Below are 22,104 nucleotides of genomic sequence, written 5' to 3'. Positions count from 1 at the left end.
CAAGTCTTGCATGCCCTGCGTGCCCTGCAGCCCTGCAACCTAGCTCGTCCCAGCGAAACCCAGCGTAACCCAACTTGAAAGTGTTATATATATTTCATTCCTCAGAACCCACCACATCTCCCTCTTCCCTAGTCATCCCAACCTCGCTCGCCTCTTCGACAACTCTCTCCTCCAACTTATCTCAAGACGGAGCATCGAGGATCCACATAACGCGCTCCCACTTCTCCTTCCTGGCCATCTACTTTAACGCCTTCGTCACTTGATCTCTTGTCCCACTGCAAACAAACCCGACATCCCACCATGGCCCCCGGAGGTTACCCTTGTCCTGAGCCAGGATGTGGCAAGTCCTTCTCCTCAAGCAGTGAGTAGTCACGCTTCGTCTTTTTCTTCTGTCTGTCAGTCAGGCGATCTTGATCGCCAGATTGATAGTCGGATGGGGGCGCAGTCGCAATGTCTGCTGAATCTGCGGCTGACGTTAACCAACAGGCCACATGAGGCGTCATGTCCGTAACCACAAGGGCGAGCGCGCGTTCACTTGCGAGCACTGTGGACAGTCCTTTGTCCGGAGAGAAGTCTGGAGGCGTCACGAGGGCCTGCACCTCAACCCCCAGTCTGCGCGTCCGAGGATCAAGCCCGTTCGACGACCCGACGCCGCCGCGCCCCTGACGTCCGCCAACATGGGCACGTCTCAACCGATAACCCGAGTGACGACTACCGCGACGACGTCTTCCTCGTCCTCTGGACCTCACGTGCCGGCTGTTCACCCTCCTCCCATCATGCGCGAGGACCGCAGCCCGCTCGAGAACTACTCCCCTCCTCAGTACGCCTACGGCCACACTGAGGTCGACATCCAGCCCGTCTACTACCCGCCTCCTCACTGGGTCCAGCAGGTCGACTATGTGCCTCACCACATCCCGCCCCCTCCTTCGGCACACCCTCACCCTCAGCAGTCCGGCTACTTCCCCCAGGCGCCTACCGGAATAGAGAACTGGCTGGACCAGATCATCACGCCGCCTCAGGCGGGGTTTGGGCCCATGAATGGTGGCTACGACACTACTCCCCCGAAGGAGGTCTGGCCTGAGCAGGAGTACCACTACGAGAACCAGAACGGCGCCGTCGACCTTCGTCTTCGCGAGTACTTTTTTCGGCCACAGCCTACCCCTGTGGGTAGGCCAATCGACGACAACCGCGGTGGTCGGAGGCACTAGAGTGTAAGAGAACTCTCGAGTTCTCGTCCTCAGCGATCGCATTCACACGAAGCAAAAGAACACACCCGCACCAGTGATCAGGACACTTTCACGCCTCCGAGACGCGCGCGCCCCGTTCGTTCGACTTTCTCCACTTCTCAACCGATACACCCTCTCGGTACACGTCCATCGAGATACCAACCCACTCCTGTGTTTAATAAGTGCATATCAGGACACTTCCCACTTCGCTTTCGCTTCAACGCTCGAACGCTTCGCCCCGCTCTCGCTCCCACGCAAACGCAAACATATACACGCATTCTCCTATGCCTTCACGGCCTTCACACGCACCCAGTTGTATCACGCCTCTTTCACGCTGTAAAAACGCATTTCTCACTTTCCACCTTCCTCTCGCGACACCACACACTCAACCTCAACAATACACACACAACGCACTCTCCTCGCACACCTAGACTCTGGCATTGGGCTCCGGACCGCTTCTCAAGCTGCTCCTGTATAATTAGCGATATATTTCATCATACACGTAGACTATGTATCGTGACCAACCCACACACCGCAGCTGCAGACCGAAGCAATTTGACATTCCGCGTGAAATGCTAATCTGAACAGTGATCGCGTCAGCCGAACCTCGGTGCAACCAAGCTGCCTGGGTATGGTGGAGTGGAGTGGGAGCGCCATTTTCCCAATCGTAGAGGGAGTTGGCCACCTGACCACTGATTGATTGCAACTGATTTGGAACGGCAGACAAACCGAGTGGCCAGCGGCCAGCCGCAGTAATTTAGTTCTCAGTTCTGAAGTCGCAGGCTCAGGCGTCCGTGCGCAATGACCAAATTGCCGCCTGCCCCTCCCGCGCTGCCCGCGGCGGCAACGCACAGGCCAGAGCGGCAGAGCGGTTGGGCGGTTATGGCGGCAGCCCGTAGCGCGCAGCGCGGTAACGTGCCAACTTCCTGCATCAAGTCTCTGCGATACCCCTGTCCCCTCTGTCATCTGGTGACATCTGGCCACAGCGCACCCGAACAAGCCCCGATATCATCTTGTCACCTGGCCAACCGATGGACCATATGTCGTCCTGCCTCTGACTGTGAGCTCATGTGCATTGAATTGCTTCTGAACGCATGCGCAGCATCTCATCACATCTCGCAGCTGAGGATGACCAGGGGCGAGCGCATGTATGAGCTCCGCACCGAGGCTGAGGGCTCCTGGACAGACGTACCGCGTCAGCGTCAGTGCATACCGTGGTGACTTGCACAAGCTCACGCGCAGCAGTCCATGTGGCAGGGTCGGAGTGGGGGTGGGGGACCACGGATGGAGATTGCGTGTTGTTCTCCGGTCGGTCTACACGCGATGCAGAACAAGGTGGCGTGTGCGCTTCGCGAGGCTCGACAGCGGCGGCCCAGCGGGCCTCAGCGGGCCTCAGCGGCTCGGCGGGCCGGGAAGCTCCATGTCATTACACTCAGGCATGTTCAGGTCCTGCAGGAAGTCGCTCCTGAACCAAAGAGCCCAGGCAGCCGCGAGCCCGAACGAAGGTCTCACATGCGTTCGCTGTTCCAGGAGCCAGGAGAAGCGCAGGAGGAGCGCAGGAGGCACCCTCTGCGCTTAGATACTCCTGAACGATGTAGATGAGATCCTGCATCCCGGAGTCCCAGATATCGGCACGACGTACGCCGCATGGCACGCAAGGACTCAAGGACGCAAGGCTGCGGGCAGAACAACACCGAGCGAAGACGAGGCAGAGGAGAGTTCAACGAAAGGGATCTCGCGAAGAGTGGGTCGAACCCTTCTCCTTGGTGCCCATTCCCTGGCGCTCCGCGAGTCATGTCCGAGTGGCTCACTGTATCCTCCTCACTGTCGCACCAGAGAACCCGTTTATCCTGATTGCTCTGCAGGCGGTTTCATTTCCTTCATTCATCTCTGAACCCGCAGACCTCAGACACAACTTCAGGTGTGTAGGAAAGGGGGCAGGAAATTGAGACGAAAATACCCAACAAATAGGTGCCAAGCGCGTCATGACCGCCGGCCAACGCCCATGTCGGCGGGTTCGGCGCGCTCGGCGGCTTAGTGTCGCGCGCAGCCGCTCGGCGTGCGTTCGGCATCGCCGGCTGAAGCAAAGGCACTTTGAGGGCACCATGCTGTTCCACTTTGGATCTGGAACCAGAGTGGGGGAGGATATCGAACAGCAGACCGACGCGCACTCGTTTATTTTTGATGAGGCGACGCGTCTGCCACACCTTACTCAGCACTCTTCGGGCGCTTGGTCAGTCACCTCCCCCGGGAGCCCTTGGTGCCGAACAAGGCTTACGGACATGACTTACGGCGTCAAGGAAGCTAGGTCGGTAAGGAACAGCGAAAGCTAACTGGAGCCACCTCCCTGCCCGATGGTGCGCAGGCCTCGGACGGCGCAGAAAAAGCGTAAAGTGGGGCGCCCCCGCGCGATAGGGCACCGAATCTGTGTGGAGGTTGCCTGGAAGTTTGTCTGCCAGTGACTAACCGGGGTCGAGTGGCCCTCAACGGCGTCGCCAGCTTTGCGTCGGCGTCCGACCCACTGCCCATTGACGCTGACAGGACCATGGAGATAATGATAAGGGTGATTGGTCCGTCTCGTCCATCTCATGACGTTTGAGGCGGACACCGTCCACTTTCGCAGTCGCGGTGACTTGCAAGAACCGTGTCTCACGTACTCCACACGTCGCTGCACGCTTGCACCACATCAACTACCGACCTGCACGACCGGCTACTCGCCACAAAGACAACGGAAGGAGTCCAAGGAGCCACACTCAGGGGTGTCTGATGGAGCACGCACGAGCCTAGCGCCAGGGCCTCAGACCGACCTGTCTGATGCACCGAATCGAGCCTTGGTGCTGACAGAGACGGACACCACAGGGAGAGCTGCCTGCACGACTGACAGACGACGCGGAGAGCGCACGGACACTTTGTTCGCCTTTCCTGCGCGAGAGTGTACGGCATGGAGCTCGACGCTTTTGCGCTATACGACAGGACATGTGACCTTTGGTCATGTGCAACTGCGCTTGCTTTCTTTTGCTTGCTGTCGTCGTGCCTGGTCTTCGGTTGGGCCCAAGGTTTGGGGCGGGGACGGACAAGCAAGACCACCAGAGATCCTCTGCTAACACAATACTGCTTTCGGTATGCATCGAGGAATGCTTGCAGGTTGTTGACACTGTGTTGCACCAAGAGCCATCCCGTGTATCGGAGGACAGGTGTCCGGACCGAAGAGCCAAACACATTGCGCAGCGCGTGCATCCCTGTGTCAAGCTCACACAGACGCGCACCAGCGATGCTCCGTGAGGCACCTGGGTGAGACATGCAGGCGGAGTGTCCAAGTGGAGGCAAAGAGGATCCGACGGAGCGTCAGCCAGTCAGTGGGCAGTGGCTTTCGTAAGCACTGTGTTGGTGGAGGGCACAACAACGTCATAGCTCCTGCGATTCTGAATGCGAGTTACCCTCATCGGCCAGTTAAGTGGTGACCGAGAGACCGAGACAAGCGCTCGTTATAGGTCTGCTGACACGAGATGCATACCTCAGCATAACAGCCTCGGCATCTGTCACAGCCAACGGGCGCTCGGCGCACCTCGGCGCACGTTTCAGTCCAGAACAGGCCAGAACGACGTAACCTCTTGGGGTTACAGAGTAACACGCTGTCACACACAAGGAACCGCTCTCCGCTCTCTTGTTGCACTCGTTCTTCTTTTCTGTCACTTCGCTAAAAAGCCCCCAAATCCCAGCTCCAAGCTCCAACTCCTCTGCTCCACAGCAACCACTTCGAAACCAAAATGCCCGCTCAATTCGCCCTGCACGGAAACGTTGTCTCCACCGTGAGTTTGATGGGAACGAATCGAGGCGCTCAATGGTCACACGGTCCCGACGACCTGGGTGGCAGGCACCGGCGCACCGGAGTTGTGTCTGCATCTACATTCGGATGGCTGCGCAACGGTCATCTAGCGTCGCATAGGCGGTGCGCTAGAATTGTGACCAGGTGACCTTTGGACAGTCTAGACGTGGCCATGCGCTTGGAGCGCATGACGCCTACTCGTCTCAGAAGCGGGCCAGCTCGATTGGAGCTCGATTCCGTGGTAGATTCGAGTGGGTCGCCAGGACCTTCGAACAGCGTTATCCTGGATGATAACGCTTGACTCCACCCAGAAGTCTGGATGCAAGGAGTACATGGTGGGGTCAACCCATCTGGTGTCATGGCAGTTTCAGGAGCGCAGTGGGATTGATTCCAGCTGTCACCATTGTGTGTGCTCGCTGTGTTTATCTCGTCCTCGCTGTGTGAACCTACTGCCACAGTCCACCTGCAAATGCAGACACCTCCATCCCATGGCCTAACTGTTCTTCCTCGCCCTATACAGTCGAGGACTCTCTAGCTGACACTCAGTCGGTCAACACTGCGCGTATCTGCATTGCCGAGGCGCAGCTCGAGAATGAGGTCGAGTTCGTCAACCACGACTTCAAGCTCGTCTGGTCTGAGGAGTGGCGCAAGCACCAGCCCTTCAACCAGATGCCCTACATGCTGAACAAGGACACTGGGTACACGATCTACGAGTCCCGTGCCATCGCCAAGTGTGAGTCAGAATCGGAGTCCGACCGGCTGTCGTGACCGAGCCGGCTGTTCGTCACCGAGGTCCGCCCCCACACCGAGGTCCGACCCTGTCATGGTGCTGACCTCAGACCTGATGGCGAAGTACAAGAAGACGGACCTGATGCCCCCGATGTCCGAGACGGAGAAGTACGGCACGTTCGAGCAGGCATCGTCGGTCGAGGAGAACGACTTCGACGCCCACGCGGGCCAGCTCGCCGCCGAGCTCATCTGGGCCCCGGTGTACGGCAAGCAGGCCGACCCCAAGCGCGTCGAGGACCTCAAGGCCAAGCTCCAGAAGACCCTCGAGGGCTACGAGCGCGTCCTCACCAAGCACACCTGGGTCGCCGGTCCGGAGATGACTATCGCCGACCTGTTCCACCTCCCCAACGGCACCCTCGCCGTCCTCAAGGATGCCGCCCCCGGCCTCACCGACGGTACTCTCCCCCACGTTACCGCGTGGTGGGCCAAGCTCTCCAACCTCCCCAACTGGAAGAAGATCGAGGGAGAGGCCCTGGAGGCCATGAAGGCTATGGGCGCTCACAAGTAAGCGCGCAAGCTTAGAGCAGATCGTAGTTGAAGAACGTCCCTCTTGGAGCGGGCGAAATGCAAGTAAAGTGAGAAGAAGCAGTTCAGTTGCTGTCAGTGGTTCAGATGCTGTAGCACCGAAAATGGCGCACGGATTGGAGCACCCCGCTATATCAGCATCGGTTCCACATTTCAGCTTCCCCGAGATCCACGGGACGGTCTTACCCGCATCAATGACACCGCCAAACGACTGAACAGTATCTCGCGTGACTGCTTCGAGTACGGCGCGTACGGCTTGAGGGACGCTTCTCAGACGCTTACAGCTTCTCGCCTGCCGCCTGCTCTTGTCTGGTTCGTGTGTCAACGTCAACGTGAGGCAGTGCCTCCATCGATGTGGCCCGTGTGTTGAGACTGGGGGAGACGTCGCCCGGCTCGGTAGGCCCAACGCCCTCCACGTCTGACGCCACTTGGCTGACAGCCTCGGTGAGTATCAGCCACCTATGATCTGGCGCGCCCGATGCGCCTTCCGTCGGAGTCAGTAGTCGCAGATAGCGCAGTCAGTTCTGAGGCCGAGATAGCTATAACTCAATCTGTGCCGCCGACGCCACGAGCGGACACTTTAAACCGAGACCGCAGCTCCGAGGGCGTCGGAGGCGGGATGCCGACATGTTGCGGCTTATCCGGTCTCGTCCCCCGTCACGGCTGTCAAGGCGCCTCATGCCGAGCAAGAGCGAGTGGCGCTCTGTGTTCTTCGGCCCCGATGCACAGTCCGAAGCACAGCCTCGGAGTACGGGAATCGACAAACGCTAGCCTGCAGAACGGGGGGCATGTTAGCTCGATTTGAGATGATGCGGGGGCGCGGAGATCCTCTTGCGCTGGTAAAGTGCCGCCGAGATCTGGGTGCTGCGTTGAAATGAGGGTGGCGCCCTTGGTGACCTCATCTGATGAGCGAGTGTGATCTGATGAGGTAGCGGCAAATCCTTCCAGAACATCTTGCGAAAAGATCTGCCGCCAGATCTCTGAGAGCTCACTTCAACTCCATCGGAGATGAGAGGGTGGAGACTGCGCTGCGATCAGACATGGAGGGATGGTGATCCTTTGCTGTCGCATAAAGGGGAGCGTGCTGAATCCACACAGACATGAAGGAAGGCCGGGAGGCGCAATGAGCCGCAGCCTCGGCAGAGGTTGCAGCATTGGAGGCAAGAACTGAAAGGGTTGATGAAGCCTTCTGAATAGCGGTAACGTCGGATTCTTGCCTGTCTGGTCAAGCACCAGACAGTAATGAATGGTCTGCTTGAAGGGGTGTCCGCTTCAAAGCCACGATAGGAATCGAGATCTTGAGATGAAGAGGTTTCCAAACGCGGAACGAGGCTGAGTTGGCTGCGTAGTCCCAGCGATCGACAGCGATGGGCGACCGATCAGCTTCAGCAATAATTGAAGCTTCTCCGTCCACACAATGCCTTGACAACTCGACCAGCCACACCGACAAAGTACTCGAGTATCCATTTAGATCGGTACCTGTGTTAAGTGAACGGTCTGATCCGTCTGATATCAAACTCTGCACGAAAACTGTGCTGCGAACAACGGCGACTTATCGAGCTGCTGAGAGAATCTGAACGCAAGGATTGCTGTTGCCGGGCTCGTAGCGGCTAAAATAGCGATAGGCATAAGCTGACAAGTGTATGAGATTGGGGGCGAGAACAGCGAAAACACACCACTGCAACAAGGTGGACCACGAAAGTGGAGGCCGAAATCAGAATTGATGCCGAGATGCCACATGCCACTTGGGCCGGCGCCAAATCGGAGTTTCGCCTCGGACAGTTTCGTCCTGCGCCACGTCATTCTGCACGTTTTGGTATCACGCCCGTCTTTCCAAACTGCTTGCTTTTCCTAACGACTTCGAGACTGCGTCCAACACTCGACCACCTCGACACCACCGACCGTCCGACAAAAAAGAGCAAGATGTCTTTCCAGCCTCCCGCTCAGCACGAGCAGTTCCAGCACATTCTCCGTCTCCTTAACACCAACGTTAAGGGTACTGGTGAGAATCTACGCCCGATTGTTGTCCCCGGAAAGCGCGCGGATTCGAGATGGATTTAGGACGATGGACTTGCGCGCAGACGACGGACAGCAGATTGGAAGATCGCCCGAGAGTGCCGTGCTGACAGTTTACAGGCAAGGCCATGTACGCCCTCACCGAGATCCGTGGTGTCGGTCGCCGTTACGCCAACCTTGGTAAGTCGAAACGACACGAGAATCAGGGACCTCGAAGGACAATGCTGGACAGTTTGGTGGAACGGAGAGGATATGAAGAGGACTACGGAATTGCGCGAATACGACGTGGGAAGGCTAGATGTGGACATCGTGATGCGCTGGATCGACGCGAGGATTTGTGCGTGGGAGGTTCAGGTTGGAATTGTCGCGTGCATGTGTGAATCGACGGATCAGAAGTCGCCAAACCGTCCAGACGAGTTTCGACGAGGTCCCAAAGTTTCTCTGCGTTATGCCGACCGCGTCAATATGCTAACGCTTTCCAGTCTGCAAGAAGGCCGACATTGACATGAGCAAGCGTGCTGGTGAGCTCAACTCCGACGAGCTTGAGCGCATCGTCACCATCATGCAGAACCCCACCCAGTTCAAGATCCCCACCTGGTTCCTCAACCGTCAGCGTGACCTCACCGACGGCAAGGACTCGCACGTCCTTTCCAACCAGATCGACCAGAAGCTCCGTGACGACCTTGAGCGCCTCAAGAAGATCCGCTCGCACCGTGGTCTCCGTCACCACTGGGGTCTCCGTGTCCGTGGTCAGCACACCAAGACCACGTAAGTTTCTTCAAGCTGGGAATCGTCAGGAAGAAGTTGGCAAAGGGACGCTGTGGATACTGCTTGGTTTCTCCCGTGCTGGAATGGGAAGTCATGCCGCCAGTCAATCACTCGTCCATTTTGCCCCCTCCTGATGCTCAGCTTTGGCTACCCCCGTACATAAGCTAACAATCACAGCGGTCGTCGTGTTGGTGCCCGCACCATCGCCACCAAGGGCAAGAAGTAAACAGTTCTCGTTCTTTGTGGTTTTGCGTAGGGAGTCGTGGGCGGCAGAGTCGGGTGCAAGGAAACACCTGGCTTTGTGTTCATATATGGGATGCACGCATTCTGATACACTAGCAATTACCTACCGCTGCATGTTGTTTGATTCTTGTTGCCTCTTGCTGCAGATATGTGTGTGTGGTCGAGAAGTTGACTCTGGTCTCTCCTCGTGAGAACTGACTATTGCGAGAGTCGATGCTGCACCACCACGCTCCAGTGCTTCGATGAAACTGATACCATGAAAGAGAACTCTATACCTATAGCTATGGTTTATACTATCCGTGATCTACTCAATGCCTGAGCCTGTCGAGCTTCTCGCCCACCGTCTTCGCGACGAGCTTGGCGTCGACCTCGGCGTTCTGGTATGTCAGTTCATGTCGCAGCGATGCCAACTCACGTCCTTGTTCGGTCCGCGGGCTTTCTCGTGGTTCATCCACACGACCTCGGTCAGGACGCGGTCCTTCTGGATGACGGTGTGGTCAATATTGAGCATGTTGAGGAAGATGCCGTAGTCGCCTGTACACAGTTAGCTTTCGACACTACCTGCCCACAGCTCACGGTTGAAGCCGCCCTCCTCGAAGATCTCAATCACGCTTCCCTCGGGACTCATCCACGCCGCCTCGAACAGTTCCTGTCCATGGAGACCGACGACGACGTCCGTCTTCGCAAAGAGCGACACCTGCTGTTCCTTCGTCATGGACTTGAGCTGCGTGACGTGCACCTCGGCGCGGGGCGTCAGGTGCTTGAGCTCAGCGACGAGCGCGTCGTGGCTCTCCTTGCTCAGCATCGGTTTCGTGTCGCGCTCAATGTACACGACGACCGGCAGCTTGTACCGCCCCACTGTGGGCGTGACGTCGCCGACGGCCTCGAGCATGTTGCGCCGCAGCGGCTCCCAGAATGTCTTGGGGGCCGGCATCGTGTGCGCCTCGCCGTTCATCTTGCCCCAGCGCGCTGTGTCGCGCCCGATGCTGTGCGCCGCCCACCGGTCGACGATGACGACGCGCTCGAAGATGTAAGTCAGGTCAGACTCGGCGCGGTCAGCCCAGTTGCGCGCGTCCTCGATCGGCACGTCTGGGAACAGTCGCGCAAGCGTCCAAATATCTGCCGTCAGCTAGGAACACGTTCTGCAGCTCACTCCGTCCCTTGTCGTCCTTGAAGCCGTCGTCCGAGCAGCGCGCAAAGATGATACGAGACGGCATAACATCAGACGCATCGCCGTTGTTCTTCTCCCCGACCGAGGCGACGGCCCGCACACTCGGCACGAGGGCCTCAGGGAACAGGTGCTCGTAGAAGGCAAGGTAGCCCTCCTTTCCTGGCGGGTCGTTGAAGATGTACTGCTGTCAGCTACATTGCAAGTCTTCGCAAAGCTCACAGTGACACCAGGGAGGCGAACGGCGCGGTTGCCTAGCTCGCTCCGGGCCAAGTCGCCACCGATGACCGTCGACCACCGATCGGGACCAGCGGCAGGGTGATGGTTGCCCACGCCAGAGAGGATCGTTCGCGTCTCGGGGATGAGGGCCGCAGCGGTCTCGTCCGCGGACACGGCGTACAGGATACCACCGTTCAGGTAGAGGTTGCTGAAGACGGAGTAGCCGGGAAGACCTGCTGTCAGCTTTATTCGCCAAAACCCCAGCTGTATGAGACTGGTACACATGGGCGCACAGGACAGCCCCTTCTGTGCGCACATGTGCGCATGACCGTGCGACGCGCCGCATGCTCACGGCACTCACCTCCATCAAACGTCGTCCACGGAATGGCCTTGCGAAGGTCGACGAACTGGCTCTTGCGCGTCTTCTCGTGCTTGGTGCCTACACTCGTGGACGAGCTCCGCATGTCCTGATGCTGATGCGGGGCGACTGGCGGGGCGAGGCCAGCGAGCCCAGCGTGAGCCGCCGAGCTCCCCGTCTTGGGGGTTACGCCGCCGATGATGTCCTGGAAGCGGTTCTCGGTCCGGTCCTTCTTGAACCAGTACAGCACGGCGAGCAGTAGCGCGCCGAACAGGACAAACCGCAGCGGCCGGCTTCGCGGGCTCGTCAGGGGGTGACGGTGGCCGACCATCGTCTCTGTCGCGTTGCTGGCGCCTGGATTTTGGTCGATGATACGTCGTGCGTGTCGAGAAGGTGAAAGGGAGGCCGTGCTAGCGCTCTGCCGCGTCGACCTGGCTCGAGGAGCTGTCGTTTGGAAGGTGAGGAAGGATGCAGGTGTCGGAAAATTGGGCTCGAGAGAGTTCACGCATTCACGCTTCAGGCACAACACAGGCATTAAGGTTACAGGTTACAGGAATCCCCAGCCAACCCCAGCCCGTCCGCAGACGTTCCTCCACGGGCTCCACGTGACGACAGGGTCCCACTGATCACTGGCTACAAGCTTATCTTTTCAGATCTCGGGTGCGCACGTCCTTATGCATGGCATTTCCTGATATGCGGGGCAAGTGCGACATGTACGACTCTTTGTGTCAACACTGAAGGAAAAACAGACATTGCGTGCTACTGCTACAACATACACTAGTCGCTGTCGTCCCCTAGGAAGTCCATGACGGCTGCCGTGGCTCCATCCTCGTCAGGGGCTGGAGGCGCGCTATCCCGCGTCCCTCGGCCCGCCCGGGTCCGCGAAGGGCGATCAGCGCTGAGGCCGTGCCCTTGCTCATACTCCCTCACGTCCGCTGCAAAGGGTGTCAGCTTCCGCCAGTAACGATCGTCATCGACCTCGGTGAATACTTGATGGTTGTGCAGACTCACATAACTCCTGCGCCAGCTCTCGGCGGGCCTTCAGCGACTTGGCCTTGCCCAGGGTAGGATTGCCCTTCATGCCGAGGTCGCGGAGGATGTCTTGCACATGGCGAATCTGGTCGCGTGTCTGGGGTCAGTAGATGTACGTCTTTGAAACGTCACCTCAGGATGATCCTTAAACTCCTTCGTCCTGAGTAGTCAGTTAAAGTGACATATCTTGCAACTTACCATTGTTTGCGCACTCCACAGGCGACTACTATGCGCTTGAGATCGGCGAGCTTGGCTTCGTCTGGTGACAGCTGAGAAGGTCAGCTCATCCTCCACGACCACTCACCTCTTCGTTCGGATCCTTCTTCGTCCTTCCCTTCGAAGCCTTCGGCGCAGCTTTAGACCTCTTCGGTTTCGGCGGCTCATCGTAAACACTAGACATCGCGCTCGACGCTGGGGACGGTGGGGCAGCCTGAGGGTCAGCACAAGCACGCGTGGAAGCTCACATCCTCGTCATCATCCGGATCAGAAATCACTTCACTCTTTCTCTTGCCCTTCCTCCCAGCATTACTCGGAGATGGCCCCTCATCGTCAGGGTCAGCACGCTTGGCTTTGCTCTTCTTCGGCGGGGCCGGCTCATCGTAGACACTGGACATCGACGATGCGGGGGAAGGCGGCTGCTGTCAGCTTCCGTGACCAGGACTCATGCAGCTCACCTCATCCGCTTCGCTTTCCTCATCGGACTCGACAGACTTCTTGCTCGTAGTCTTCTTCGCAGGCTTCGCAGGGGAGGATGCCGCGGAGCTCTGGACGTCGGAATTCCTCATGACTTTGCCCTTTCTTGCCTTGACTGGCGACTCCGGCTCATCGCTTGCATCCTCGTCCTCATCGTAAGATTCCTGCTCGTCAGCTAGGACCCCAGAACCACCAGCTCACAATGGCCTCAGTGATCGCTTCCTTGACCTGTTTCCGGATATCTTTAGCGCTGTCGAGCGCGTCTTCCTCCAGTCCCATCTTGAGAGCGACCAGACGGCGCGCCTCGCCCATGGTGAGCTCGCCCTTGTCGAATGCGCCGGAGCGCATCGCCTCGCTCACAACACTCTTGGCCGCTGCCGGGAGTTTCTTGGCGAGTTTGGCGTCCATGGTGGATGTGGTGAAGAGAAGGTTGGGCTGGGAGGCGCGAAAAGTTGGAACCAAACAATGTACCTCTCCAGCACGCGTCGAGGTCTACATGAGCGCGTCACCTGTCGCACACGAGCAGCCCAAAAGTTAACGCCGCACACACACCTCGATATGCTTACTGTGGCTGAGATGCATTCCAATACCTTGTTGCTCTGCTCTGAGCGGGCAGCCTGAGATGCATGCATACGACAAAGCTGTGTGTCGACCTTCCTCGGTCCGGCAAGCTACAGTGGAGGGACCGAAAATAGGCATGTGTCAGGTCCCGCATGCCTCCACTTTTTCGCCAAATAGGCCAGCGAAAGATGGTCGACTCCGATTTCAGCTGGCACTCGCTGGCTGGGCTGCGATCAGGCCGCCGCTGAAGACGTACGCACGTTGACTTTTCCAACAGCTCGACTAGACACAACAACAAAAATGAGTCTCCCCACCGTTGAGGAGGTTCAGACGGCGATTTTGAAGGCGCTCGATGCGTCGCCCGACGGAAAGATCAACGACACCCGCACGCTCGTCGTGAACGGCAAGGAGCTCGGCGAAAATGGACAGACGCTGGTCAAGGCGGCCCTCGACTCGCTGCAGACCAAGGACGTGAGTGCGATGAGCACTGGGGCGGTGTGCCAGGTGCTGGCTGAGGAGAGTTTGGTGATCCGCCAGACGCCAGCTGTTACTCCACAGCTCATTTTGTCCATGTTGTAGCTGACATGACAGATGGTCACGCAGGAGCAGATCACGGAGACAGTCTACGGCCTGACGGAGGAGGGAGCGCAGATCGCGAAGGAGGGATCGCACGAGTACCGCGTGTGGGAGGCGCTGCCGCCGAAGGGTGGAGCTGCCGTCTCGATCCCGGATCTGAAGAAGGCGCTCAGCGACGACGTTGTCAAGATCGGCCAGGGCCGTGCGTTCAAGAACAAGTGGATCGCGAAGGACGGTGCTGGTTTCGTTCGTGCCGTGGACAGCGTGCAGGACGAGACGGCGGCGCAGCTCAAGAACCTGACGTCGCTGGCCGAGAAGGACCTGAAGGAGTTCCAGAAGCGCAAGCTTGTTGTTCCCAAGTGAGGTTATCAAGCCTGACCTTCAAGCTGACAACGCAGGAAGCTGATTCACTACAAGGCCGGCAAGGGCAAGGAGTTCGCGCTCGAGGTCAAGACGTACGAGACGGACCTGACTGTCGACATGCTCCAGAGCGGCGCGTGGAAGGACGCGAGCTTCAAGCAGTACAACTTTGCCGCCATGGGCGAGCAGCCGAACGGAGGCGCCCTCCACCCCCTCCTCAAGGTGCGCGAGGAGTTCCGCCAGATCTTCTTCGACCTTGGCTTCACCGAGATGCCGACGGACCACTTCGTCGAGTCCGCCTTCTGGAACTTCGACGCTATGTTCGTCCCGCAGCAGCACCCCGCGCGTGAGCTGCAGGACACCTTCTACGTTGCCGGTGAGTTAAAGAGCGTGCGAAGCGAGTACTACCCTCAACTTCGACGAGGAAAGCAGATGGTTGCTACGTTCAGCTTCCGTGAGTTTTCTTCCAGCTGACATCCAGACCCCGTCAAGGCGGACATCCCGGACGAGCCGTACTACGAGCGGGTCGCCAAGACGCACGAGGTGGGCGGCTACGGCTCGATCGGCTACCGCGCGCCCTTCTCGCGCCTGGAGAGCGAGAAGCTGCTGCTCCGCACGCACACGACGTCAGTGTCGACTGCGATGCTGTACAAGATTGCAAACCAGCCCGGCGGCTTCAAGCCCGCCAAGCTCTTCTCCATCGACCGCGTGTTCCGTAACGAGGCGACGGACGCGACGCATCTCGCCGAGTTCCACCAGGTCGAGGGTGTCGTTGCCGACTATGACATTACGCTGGGACACCTTATTGGTAAGTCGGAGACACGAGCGGAGCGAGTGACCCAGGCTTTGATGAAGGGAGAATTCAAGCGTCACTCGGAGGACAAGCTCACAGTCGCATACCGGACCAGAGCTAACAACCAGGCTTCATGAAGGAGTTCTTCGCCAAGACGGGCAACCACAAGCTCCGCTTCAAGCCCGCGTTCAACCCCTACACCGAGCCGTCCATGGAGGTCTTCTCCTGGCACGAGGGTCTCGGCAAGTGGATTGAGATTGCCAATGTGAGTGCGGCCGCTCGGCCGGTAGGCCCGAGCCCTCGGCACCTCTCTCCGACCCAACACAGGTTCGGGAGGGGAGGTGTGAAACGAAGCTAGCCTCTGAGAACTTCCAGCTGACGACCAGTCCGGTGTCTTCCGTCCTGAGATGCTCGAGCCGATGGGCCTCCCGAAGGGCGTGCGCGTCCTCGGCTGGGGCATGTCACTAGAGCGCCCGACCATGATCAAGTACAAGATCCAGGACATTCGCACGCTCGTCGGACACAAGACGGACCTCGCGGGCGTCAAGAGCGCCGCGGCCGTGCGTCTCGACAAGGGCGATGACTAGGTACAACTGCCGTCAGGCAGTTGTGCGCTGTTGTGCGCTGTAGCGCTGTTGGACAGTAGCGCGACAGGACAGGACTTGACAGGACTTGACAGGACTTGACAGCCCCGGGCTCTCCGGATAGCGGAGATGCAGGGGTTAGACTTAGATGATGCATCACTTTAGCCAACCAAAATGCAATATGCCAGAATAAATGATATGTGTGAAGAGAGAAGCGTTAGAGGTCGTCGCGGTCGACGTAGAACACGATCGCGTCCTTGTTGCCCTTCCTGAGCACGGCAATGTGCCCGTCAATCAGCTCCTGCACCCTGATCTCCCTCCGCGGGTCATTCACCACGTCCCCGTTCAGCGTCATGCCCTTCGAGCTCACGATACGGGCCGCCTCGCTCCGCGCTTTCGTGAGGCCGTACTCGACCGCAAGCTTTGTGACGGGCTTGCCCTTGAGGTCTTTGCGGTGCACGCGGCGGAAACGCGGGTCCGAAGCCCCCGACTCGATGATCTCGAGCACTTGCGACGATTTCACGTCACGCAGTGACGGCGCGAAGAGGATGGTCGCGAGGAGCTCGGCCTGCGCCACACCCGAGGGGCCGTGGACGAGCTCGGTCACCTCACGCGCAAGGGTGCGCTGCGCGTGTCGGCTGCGGGGGTTCGAGCGGTGCTGCGCCATAACTGCCTTGATCTCGGCGGGGGGCAGGAGCGTCAGTACGTTCAGGTACTTTTCGACGTCGGCGTCGGTCGCGCGGAAGAAGAACTGTGAAACAGGTAAGCTAGAACCGAACGACAGCACTAGCTTTGCGGGAGCCGGCTGTACTCACCTGGTAAAAATCCGAGACACTCGTCCGCGTCTCGTCGAGCCAGACCGCGTTGCCGGCGCTCTTGCCGAATTTCTCCCCGCTCGCTGTCGTGAGCAAGGGAATGGTGATGCCGAACGCGGGTTCCTCCTCCTTCTTCACCTCCTTCTCCTCTTCCTCCTTCTTAACAGCGGCGGCCTGCTTGCCCTTCGTCTTCTTCCCTCCCTCCTGCGCCTTGGCGGCTTCGGCCTCGGCCGCGGCGGCCGCTCGCGCCGCAGCTTCTGCCTGCGCGGCATCAGCCGCTCGTGTCCGCTTGATCATGTCGATGCCGGCGACGATGTTGCCCCACTGGTCGCTTCCGCCGAGCTGCACGCGACAGCCCTCAGAGCGGTAGAGCACGTTGAAGTCGTGCGCTTGCAGGAGCTGGTACGAGAACTCGGTGAAGGAGATGCCGGCGTCGGAATCGAGGCGCGTCTTAACTCTGGTCGTCAGTTGAGTCCGGATGCGATACAACTGTCCCCGTTCGCGGTGCAGGGGCTTACTCACGACTCGCGCGCCAGCATGGTATTGACACGGGCATACTTTCCGACATCGCGCAGGAAGTCGAGGAAGCTCATGTCCTTGAACCAGTCATGGTTGTTGAGGACGCGGTACCCCTTCTCCGTCGCTTCGGGGTCGTAACCCCTCTTCTTGGCGTACTCGATACCGCGTTCGAAGAAGCGGTTCACCTGGTTCGTGATACCGGCGACATTGGTCGCGAGCGTCTCCTTGTCGAGCGCGTTGCGCTCCGTTGACCGTCCTGAGGGGTCGCCAATTGCACCGGTCGCACCGCCAATCTGTCGTCAGCTAACAGAGACGCCAAGCGAGCTTACCAGAGCCAAGGCATGGTGTCCGCGAGCACGGAAGTGGAGTAGTCCCAGGAGGGGAAGGAGGTTGCCGACGTGCAGCGACGAGGCGGAAGGATCGACACCGGCGTAGACCGTCGTCTTGGAGTCGAGATGGGAGCGGAGTTCCGGACTACAGTCAGCAAGCGTCGAGTGGTGAAGCAACGCGGGTTAGTAGACTTTGGTCGTTCCGAGGAAGACACCATGACGGCACAGCCAAGCTCGAGGAAGACGAAGACTCACCTCGTCGTAGCAGCTACGAAACCTCGCTCATCAAGCTCGTCGAGAACGTTTGGCGCCGGCTTGGTCGAGAGCGCCCTGAGACCGACTGGCCGCAGAAGGCCCGGGGTCAGCAGACGTCTCCGTAATGCGAGCATGCCGCTGTTTCTGGGTGTTCGATCGAGCAGTCACTCGGCTCAGGCCGGAGATGACCTCCACTTCTTGAGACTGGACGACGGATCATCTGGACTTTTTGCTTCCGCGTCTCGGCGGTGGCACTCGGAGGGCTCGTGGCGATCGCATGGGAGAGTGAGCGGAGTTCGACGCTCTAACGCCCTTCTCTTCTGTGTACGCCTCCATATGCTCAGCCAATTGGTATTGAAGGCGAAAAGAGCACGAGAGCATAGATCTGAGGGATCTGGGCTTCCATCTGCGTGCAAGGTTTTGCGATGAGCTATGGCAGATGTTAGAGCAGAAAGCCCCGGGTGTCTGTCGGAAATGCACGCCTGAACTCGGAAATACTCCCATCGATAACGGGTGCGGCAGTGGAGGCACTTCGTTCCGATGTTTATACGACTGTGACGCTCCGTGGCGCAGCAGATATGCAGCGGCGTTCGATCAGAGCAGAGCAGAAGTCGATCGACGGCCAAATAGGTGCTCGATACTTGCGGGCTTCCGAGCGAGCAATAGGTGCCTGTGCCTTCCTCTCTGCTGCCCGCAATGGTCATGACACCAAGCACACGAGCGACAACTATTAAATACGGTCAAGCTTCGGGCCAGCACGGGACAGCGCGGTATTGACCTTGCGGCATTCGGTACTTTCGCCTACGCCGAGCTCGCTACCGCAACCAGACGCCGTCTCCGAAGTAGGCGAGCGAGGGAGCGGATGCGGACTACGGCGGCGACTACCTCGACGTTGTGGAACCAATCGTGGGCGTCTAAGTACAGCAGTGCACGTCCCAGTAAAGTGAGACGGTGAAAGACCCACAACGTCAGAGGCTGGCTATGAATTCTTCAGCCAGCTGAATGATGCGTCAGACCACATGAACGCACATGAGCACCTCTGCACCGCTGAATGCCTTATCTGAGCAGGGCGAGGTGACCGGGTGGGACGCCTCGTCCCTGTGCTTGCCCGAATCGAGGAGCGTTTGGGACTGCCAACCAACCAGACTCTGCGAAGAGCGTTCCAGTTCCGCAAGATCCTGGCTACCCTCGCTCCTGTGCTGTCACCTGGGCGCACCTGGACGAGTTCGCCAGGTCTAGACTTGTGCCAACCGAGAAAAGTTTTACCTGCAGAACTTCTAAAGGAATGAGGACAGAGGGCGCCTGAACCTGAGCACTGTTTGTTTATTCTCTGCGTCCCTCTCGCTTAAATGGCGTCTGCGGCGGATTGCGGCGTCGGCATCCTCCCCGGTGCGACCTATCAGAAGATTCTTGTGACCGATCTCGTCTTCAGGAAGAGGCTCGATGATCAGGCAGCTGGGGCAAGGACGAGTCACGTGATGCAGTGAGGCCCAATGACAAGCGTTGGATGATGACGGGCGTAGGTGAAATAGACGGCAGGGATTTCGAATATTTCAATGAATCAGCTGGGACCAGGTGGGTGTTGAGGACGGGCTAGACCACGCGCCGATCCGCTTCCGTTGATATGTGGGTCGTCGCGGCGAATACGCGGATTCGGCGAGGACGAGCTCGGAGGTGTGCTGCTCTGGTGGCATTGGCGAGGGGGGTTTCCCACGGGTGCGAGAGCTGATACCCGACTGTCGGAGACCCCCTAACGGCCCCAGGCTTCTGACCCAGGCGTGCGCCCAACATGCCAGGCAGCCCCTGTAATGGAGTTAAGCACCTGGCCGGCTGGACTCGAGTCTGATCCTTCCCTCGGTCACCACCGTTCTGGACACACTCTTGGCTTATTCCTCCCACCCTCTTCAGCACTGAGGCACGCCTTCCCTCTCACCCTCCATTACGCCTTCTTTCGTCCTCACCATTGAATACTCTCTCTTCACCATCACCCCATTCCTCTGCCCCCGAGAGACATTCATTCGCACCCGCATGAGCAAGTAAAACGCAACGCTCTGTCCTACTTCCGATTCACCTACCCCACCCTCCCCCCAAAACGAAAACCGGCCAGCCCGCCAACGGCTGAGCTAATTCAAGTCCGCACTAGCGTCTGATTCCATCCACCACCCACACCACACCAGCTACCAAGCATCCTGTCTCGGACATCTGGCTATGTCCCAACCCCCGCCTAATCGTTATCATCCTGGTAACAAGGGTGTACCCCCTCTGCCCCCGTTTCCTCAGCTGCTTCATCTGAAAGACTCCTCACCGGCGACTCAGCAGCGGTCTCGCTCATTTTCTGGAACCGACATTGCAGACGACGACTCGACGCATCAAACCATGAGCCCCGAAGAAGAGGAGGTCGACGACACCCCCCAGAAGCCCGACATCAAGAAGGAGAAGAAGCCGCACGCGACTCGCCGCCGCGTTGTCCAGAGCTGCTCAGAATGTCGCCGCAGGTGAGTTCGGGGTTCTGAATCTAGGAATCTTCCTTACCGGTGCCATCGGCCCGAGCTGGGAGTCACCCCGGCGTACCTTGAGCCATAGCTGGAACCTTGTGCTGACGCCGCCTCTCCCGTCTACCTTTGACGCTGCAGAAAGATCAAATGTGACAAGAAGTGAGTCCCCGCAATGCTCTGCGTGCAGATGCAGTTCGCTAACGAACCACCAGGTTTCCATGCGGTATGTTACTCACACTGAGCTAATAATTTTCGATTCTAGTACTGATCGGTCCCAGGACCCTGCATCCTTCGTCAGGACCAGGCTCGCTGTCATGAGGTCGGAACAGTGAGTAAGCTGCGCCATGTTTCGTGCATCGTGGGTGTGGATGCTGACGTACAATCAGGCGGAGAAGCAACTAGTCGCTTCGTGAGTAATCAGGTTTGGGGGCCCCCTCTTACCTCATCATCGGGCCGATGCCAAGTGCCGTGGCTGACTGTGTCAAGATCCAACTATGCGACCACCCAGGACCTCGCGAACCTCGCCCACCGCGTGGACGCCCTCGAGGCTGCCCTTGTCAAGTCGGGAGCCATCGTGCCGTCCGACCTGGAGCAGTTCCTTAAGCAGATCCAGAGCAAGCTGCCGCCTCCGGGCTCTGGTGGGCAGAACCCTGCCATGGGCAACCCGCAGGACGCGGACGATGTCTCTGATACGGAAGGAGCGGCCCTCACTCTCGAACACCTGGCGTTCGGCCGTGCGCGCGTCGATGGCGCTCACTCCATCCCACACTTCAACGGCATCAGCCGCAAGGTCTCGTCTGTTAGCAAGCAGGCGCCCGGACATGGCTACCACCTCGCTCGTCAGACTCAGCAGACTGGCGACTCGCCATCCATGTTCTCGCCGAGCAATGTCAAGTCAGAGTTCAGATTCCTTGGCAACACGGAAGAGCGCGGCGCTCGTATCTCTGCTCTTGCGGAGCAGCTGACGCCCGTCGAGGTGTTCGACATGTACACCCGCAAGACCGACCTTGTTTTGAACGCCCTGACCCGCTGCCTGCCGTCGCGCGAGCTTGGTGAGCTGATGGTCAACGCATACCTCAACCGAGTGGACTGGCTTCACAGATGTGAGTTATCTTTCGTGCGTGCCCAACTCACACCCAGTGTTCCATGTCCCGACGTTCCTCAGCCAGTGCCGTGACCTTTGGGCTCTGCCGCCCGACCGCGTTGTCTACGAGATCTCAACGCCCTTCCTGGCTGTTTACTTTGTCGTCATTACGCTCGGGCTGTACTTCATGGACTCGGACGAGGCGGCCAAGCACTTCAGCTCCCGGGAAGAGGTGCAGTCGCTCTGCGACCAGTGGTACGCCGCTGCGCGAGCATGCCAGTGGTCCAGCGACTTCATCGCCAACCACACGCTCGAGAACCTGCAGGCTACCATTCTCATGAGCGTCCTCATGAACAACCGTGACCGTGCCGATGCCGCTTGGGCTCTTCTCGGTGCCGCTATCAAGATGGCCCAGGGACTGGGTCTTTCTCGACTCGGAGCCGAACAGCAGAGTGTCGACGGCCGACCACTGCCGATGTGGAAGGGACGCTGGGAGAGTCTGATTCAGCGTGAGGTCGGACGCCGCATCTGGTGGAACCTGGTCTTCCTCGACTGGTCGCTTGCCCCGAGCTACAACTTTGCGTGCAGCATTCACCCCGACCAGATCAAGTGTGCCCTGCCCGCCAACATTGAGGATGAGGACCTCATCGACGGCCAGCCGATCCGCCCTCAGCCTGAGAGCGTGCGAACACGCATGTCGTTCCAGCTCGCCAAGCTCAAGTTTGCCGAGATTAGCCAGCGCCAGATCTGGCAGGCGAACAACAACAACCACCCGCAGCGTCGATTACCGACACGACCGGAGTCAGCTAAGGGACACTACATGTCATGAAACAGCTCACTGGTGTCCTCCGCGAGCGTACGGCTCAAAGG

General features: G+C 58.8%; 8 protein-coding genes across 8 annotated transcripts; 5 read left to right on the top strand and 3 right to left on the bottom strand.

The window, feature by feature from the left end:
* Positions 1–300: 300 nt before the first annotated feature.
* On the top strand, positions 301–1,208 carry A1Q1_04892 (uncharacterized protein; the record flags this gene model as incomplete). The annotated part of the gene is made up of 2 exons (XM_014321708.1): positions 301–361; positions 487–1,208. 2 exons carry the CDS (start codon positions 301–303, stop codon positions 1,206–1,208), a joined length of 783 nt encoding a protein of 260 aa, XP_014177183.1.
* Positions 1,209–4,993: 3,785 nt separating this feature from the next.
* On the top strand, positions 4,994–6,736 carry A1Q1_04891 (glutathione S-transferase, putative; the record flags this gene model as incomplete). The annotated part of the gene is made up of 5 exons (XM_014321707.1): positions 4,994–5,035; positions 5,197–5,303; positions 5,511–5,785; positions 5,892–6,345; positions 6,463–6,736. 5 exons carry the CDS (start codon positions 4,994–4,996, stop codon positions 6,734–6,736), a joined length of 1,152 nt encoding a protein of 383 aa, XP_014177182.1.
* Positions 6,737–8,289: 1,553 nt separating this feature from the next.
* On the top strand, positions 8,290–9,376 carry A1Q1_04890 (ribosomal protein S18; the record flags this gene model as incomplete). The annotated part of the gene is made up of 5 exons (XM_014321706.1): positions 8,290–8,368; positions 8,503–8,562; positions 8,615–8,719; positions 8,865–9,150; positions 9,328–9,376. The coding sequence occupies 5 exons, from the start codon at positions 8,290–8,292 to the stop codon at positions 9,374–9,376; spliced, it is 579 nt and encodes a 192-aa protein (XP_014177181.1).
* Positions 9,377–9,701: 325 nt separating this feature from the next.
* Positions 9,702–11,673, bottom strand: A1Q1_04889 (uncharacterized protein; the record flags this gene model as incomplete). Its single annotated transcript, XM_014321705.1, has 6 exons — positions 9,702–9,770; positions 9,809–9,927; positions 9,970–10,482; positions 10,547–10,718; positions 10,784–11,013; positions 11,142–11,673. 6 exons carry the CDS (start codon positions 11,671–11,673, stop codon positions 9,702–9,704), a joined length of 1,635 nt encoding a protein of 544 aa, XP_014177180.1.
* Positions 11,674–11,915: 242 nt separating this feature from the next.
* A1Q1_04888 (uncharacterized protein) lies at positions 11,916–13,271 on the bottom strand (the record flags this gene model as incomplete). Its single annotated transcript, XM_014321704.1, has 5 exons — positions 11,916–12,073; positions 12,150–12,255; positions 12,475–12,600; positions 12,845–13,012; positions 13,065–13,271. 5 exons carry the CDS (start codon positions 13,269–13,271, stop codon positions 11,916–11,918), a joined length of 765 nt encoding a protein of 254 aa, XP_014177179.1.
* A 453-nt stretch (positions 13,272–13,724) lies between these two features.
* A1Q1_04887 (phenylalanine-tRNA ligase) lies at positions 13,725–15,740 on the top strand (the record flags this gene model as incomplete). The annotated part of the gene is made up of 6 exons (XM_014321703.1): positions 13,725–13,895; positions 14,028–14,348; positions 14,403–14,736; positions 14,842–15,168; positions 15,282–15,418; positions 15,540–15,740. The coding sequence occupies 6 exons, from the start codon at positions 13,725–13,727 to the stop codon at positions 15,738–15,740; spliced, it is 1,491 nt and encodes a 496-aa protein (XP_014177178.1).
* A 214-nt stretch (positions 15,741–15,954) lies between these two features.
* On the bottom strand, positions 15,955–17,789 carry A1Q1_04886 (tyrosine-tRNA ligase; the record flags this gene model as incomplete). The annotated part of the gene is made up of 5 exons (XM_014321702.1): positions 15,955–16,488; positions 16,553–17,009; positions 17,075–17,313; positions 17,401–17,545; positions 17,656–17,789. 5 exons carry the CDS (start codon positions 17,787–17,789, stop codon positions 15,955–15,957), a joined length of 1,509 nt encoding a protein of 502 aa, XP_014177177.1.
* Positions 17,790–19,863: 2,074 nt separating this feature from the next.
* On the top strand, positions 19,864–22,063 carry A1Q1_04885 (nucleus protein; the record flags this gene model as incomplete). The annotated part of the gene is made up of 7 exons (XM_014321701.1): positions 19,864–20,150; positions 20,289–20,309; positions 20,363–20,373; positions 20,429–20,478; positions 20,537–20,559; positions 20,637–21,253; positions 21,291–22,063. The coding sequence occupies 7 exons, from the start codon at positions 19,864–19,866 to the stop codon at positions 22,061–22,063; spliced, it is 1,782 nt and encodes a 593-aa protein (XP_014177176.1).
* Positions 22,064–22,104: the final 41 nt, after the last annotated feature.

The sequence above is a fragment of the Trichosporon asahii genome (assembly GCF_000293215.1).
Source record: "Trichosporon asahii var. asahii CBS 2479 unplaced genomic scaffold scaffold00071, whole genome shotgun sequence".
Taxonomy (NCBI): domain Eukaryota; kingdom Fungi; phylum Basidiomycota; class Tremellomycetes; order Trichosporonales; family Trichosporonaceae; genus Trichosporon; species Trichosporon asahii.
The sequence above is the reverse complement of the archived record's forward strand: the minus strand, read 5'-3'. Positions and strand labels throughout refer to the sequence as shown.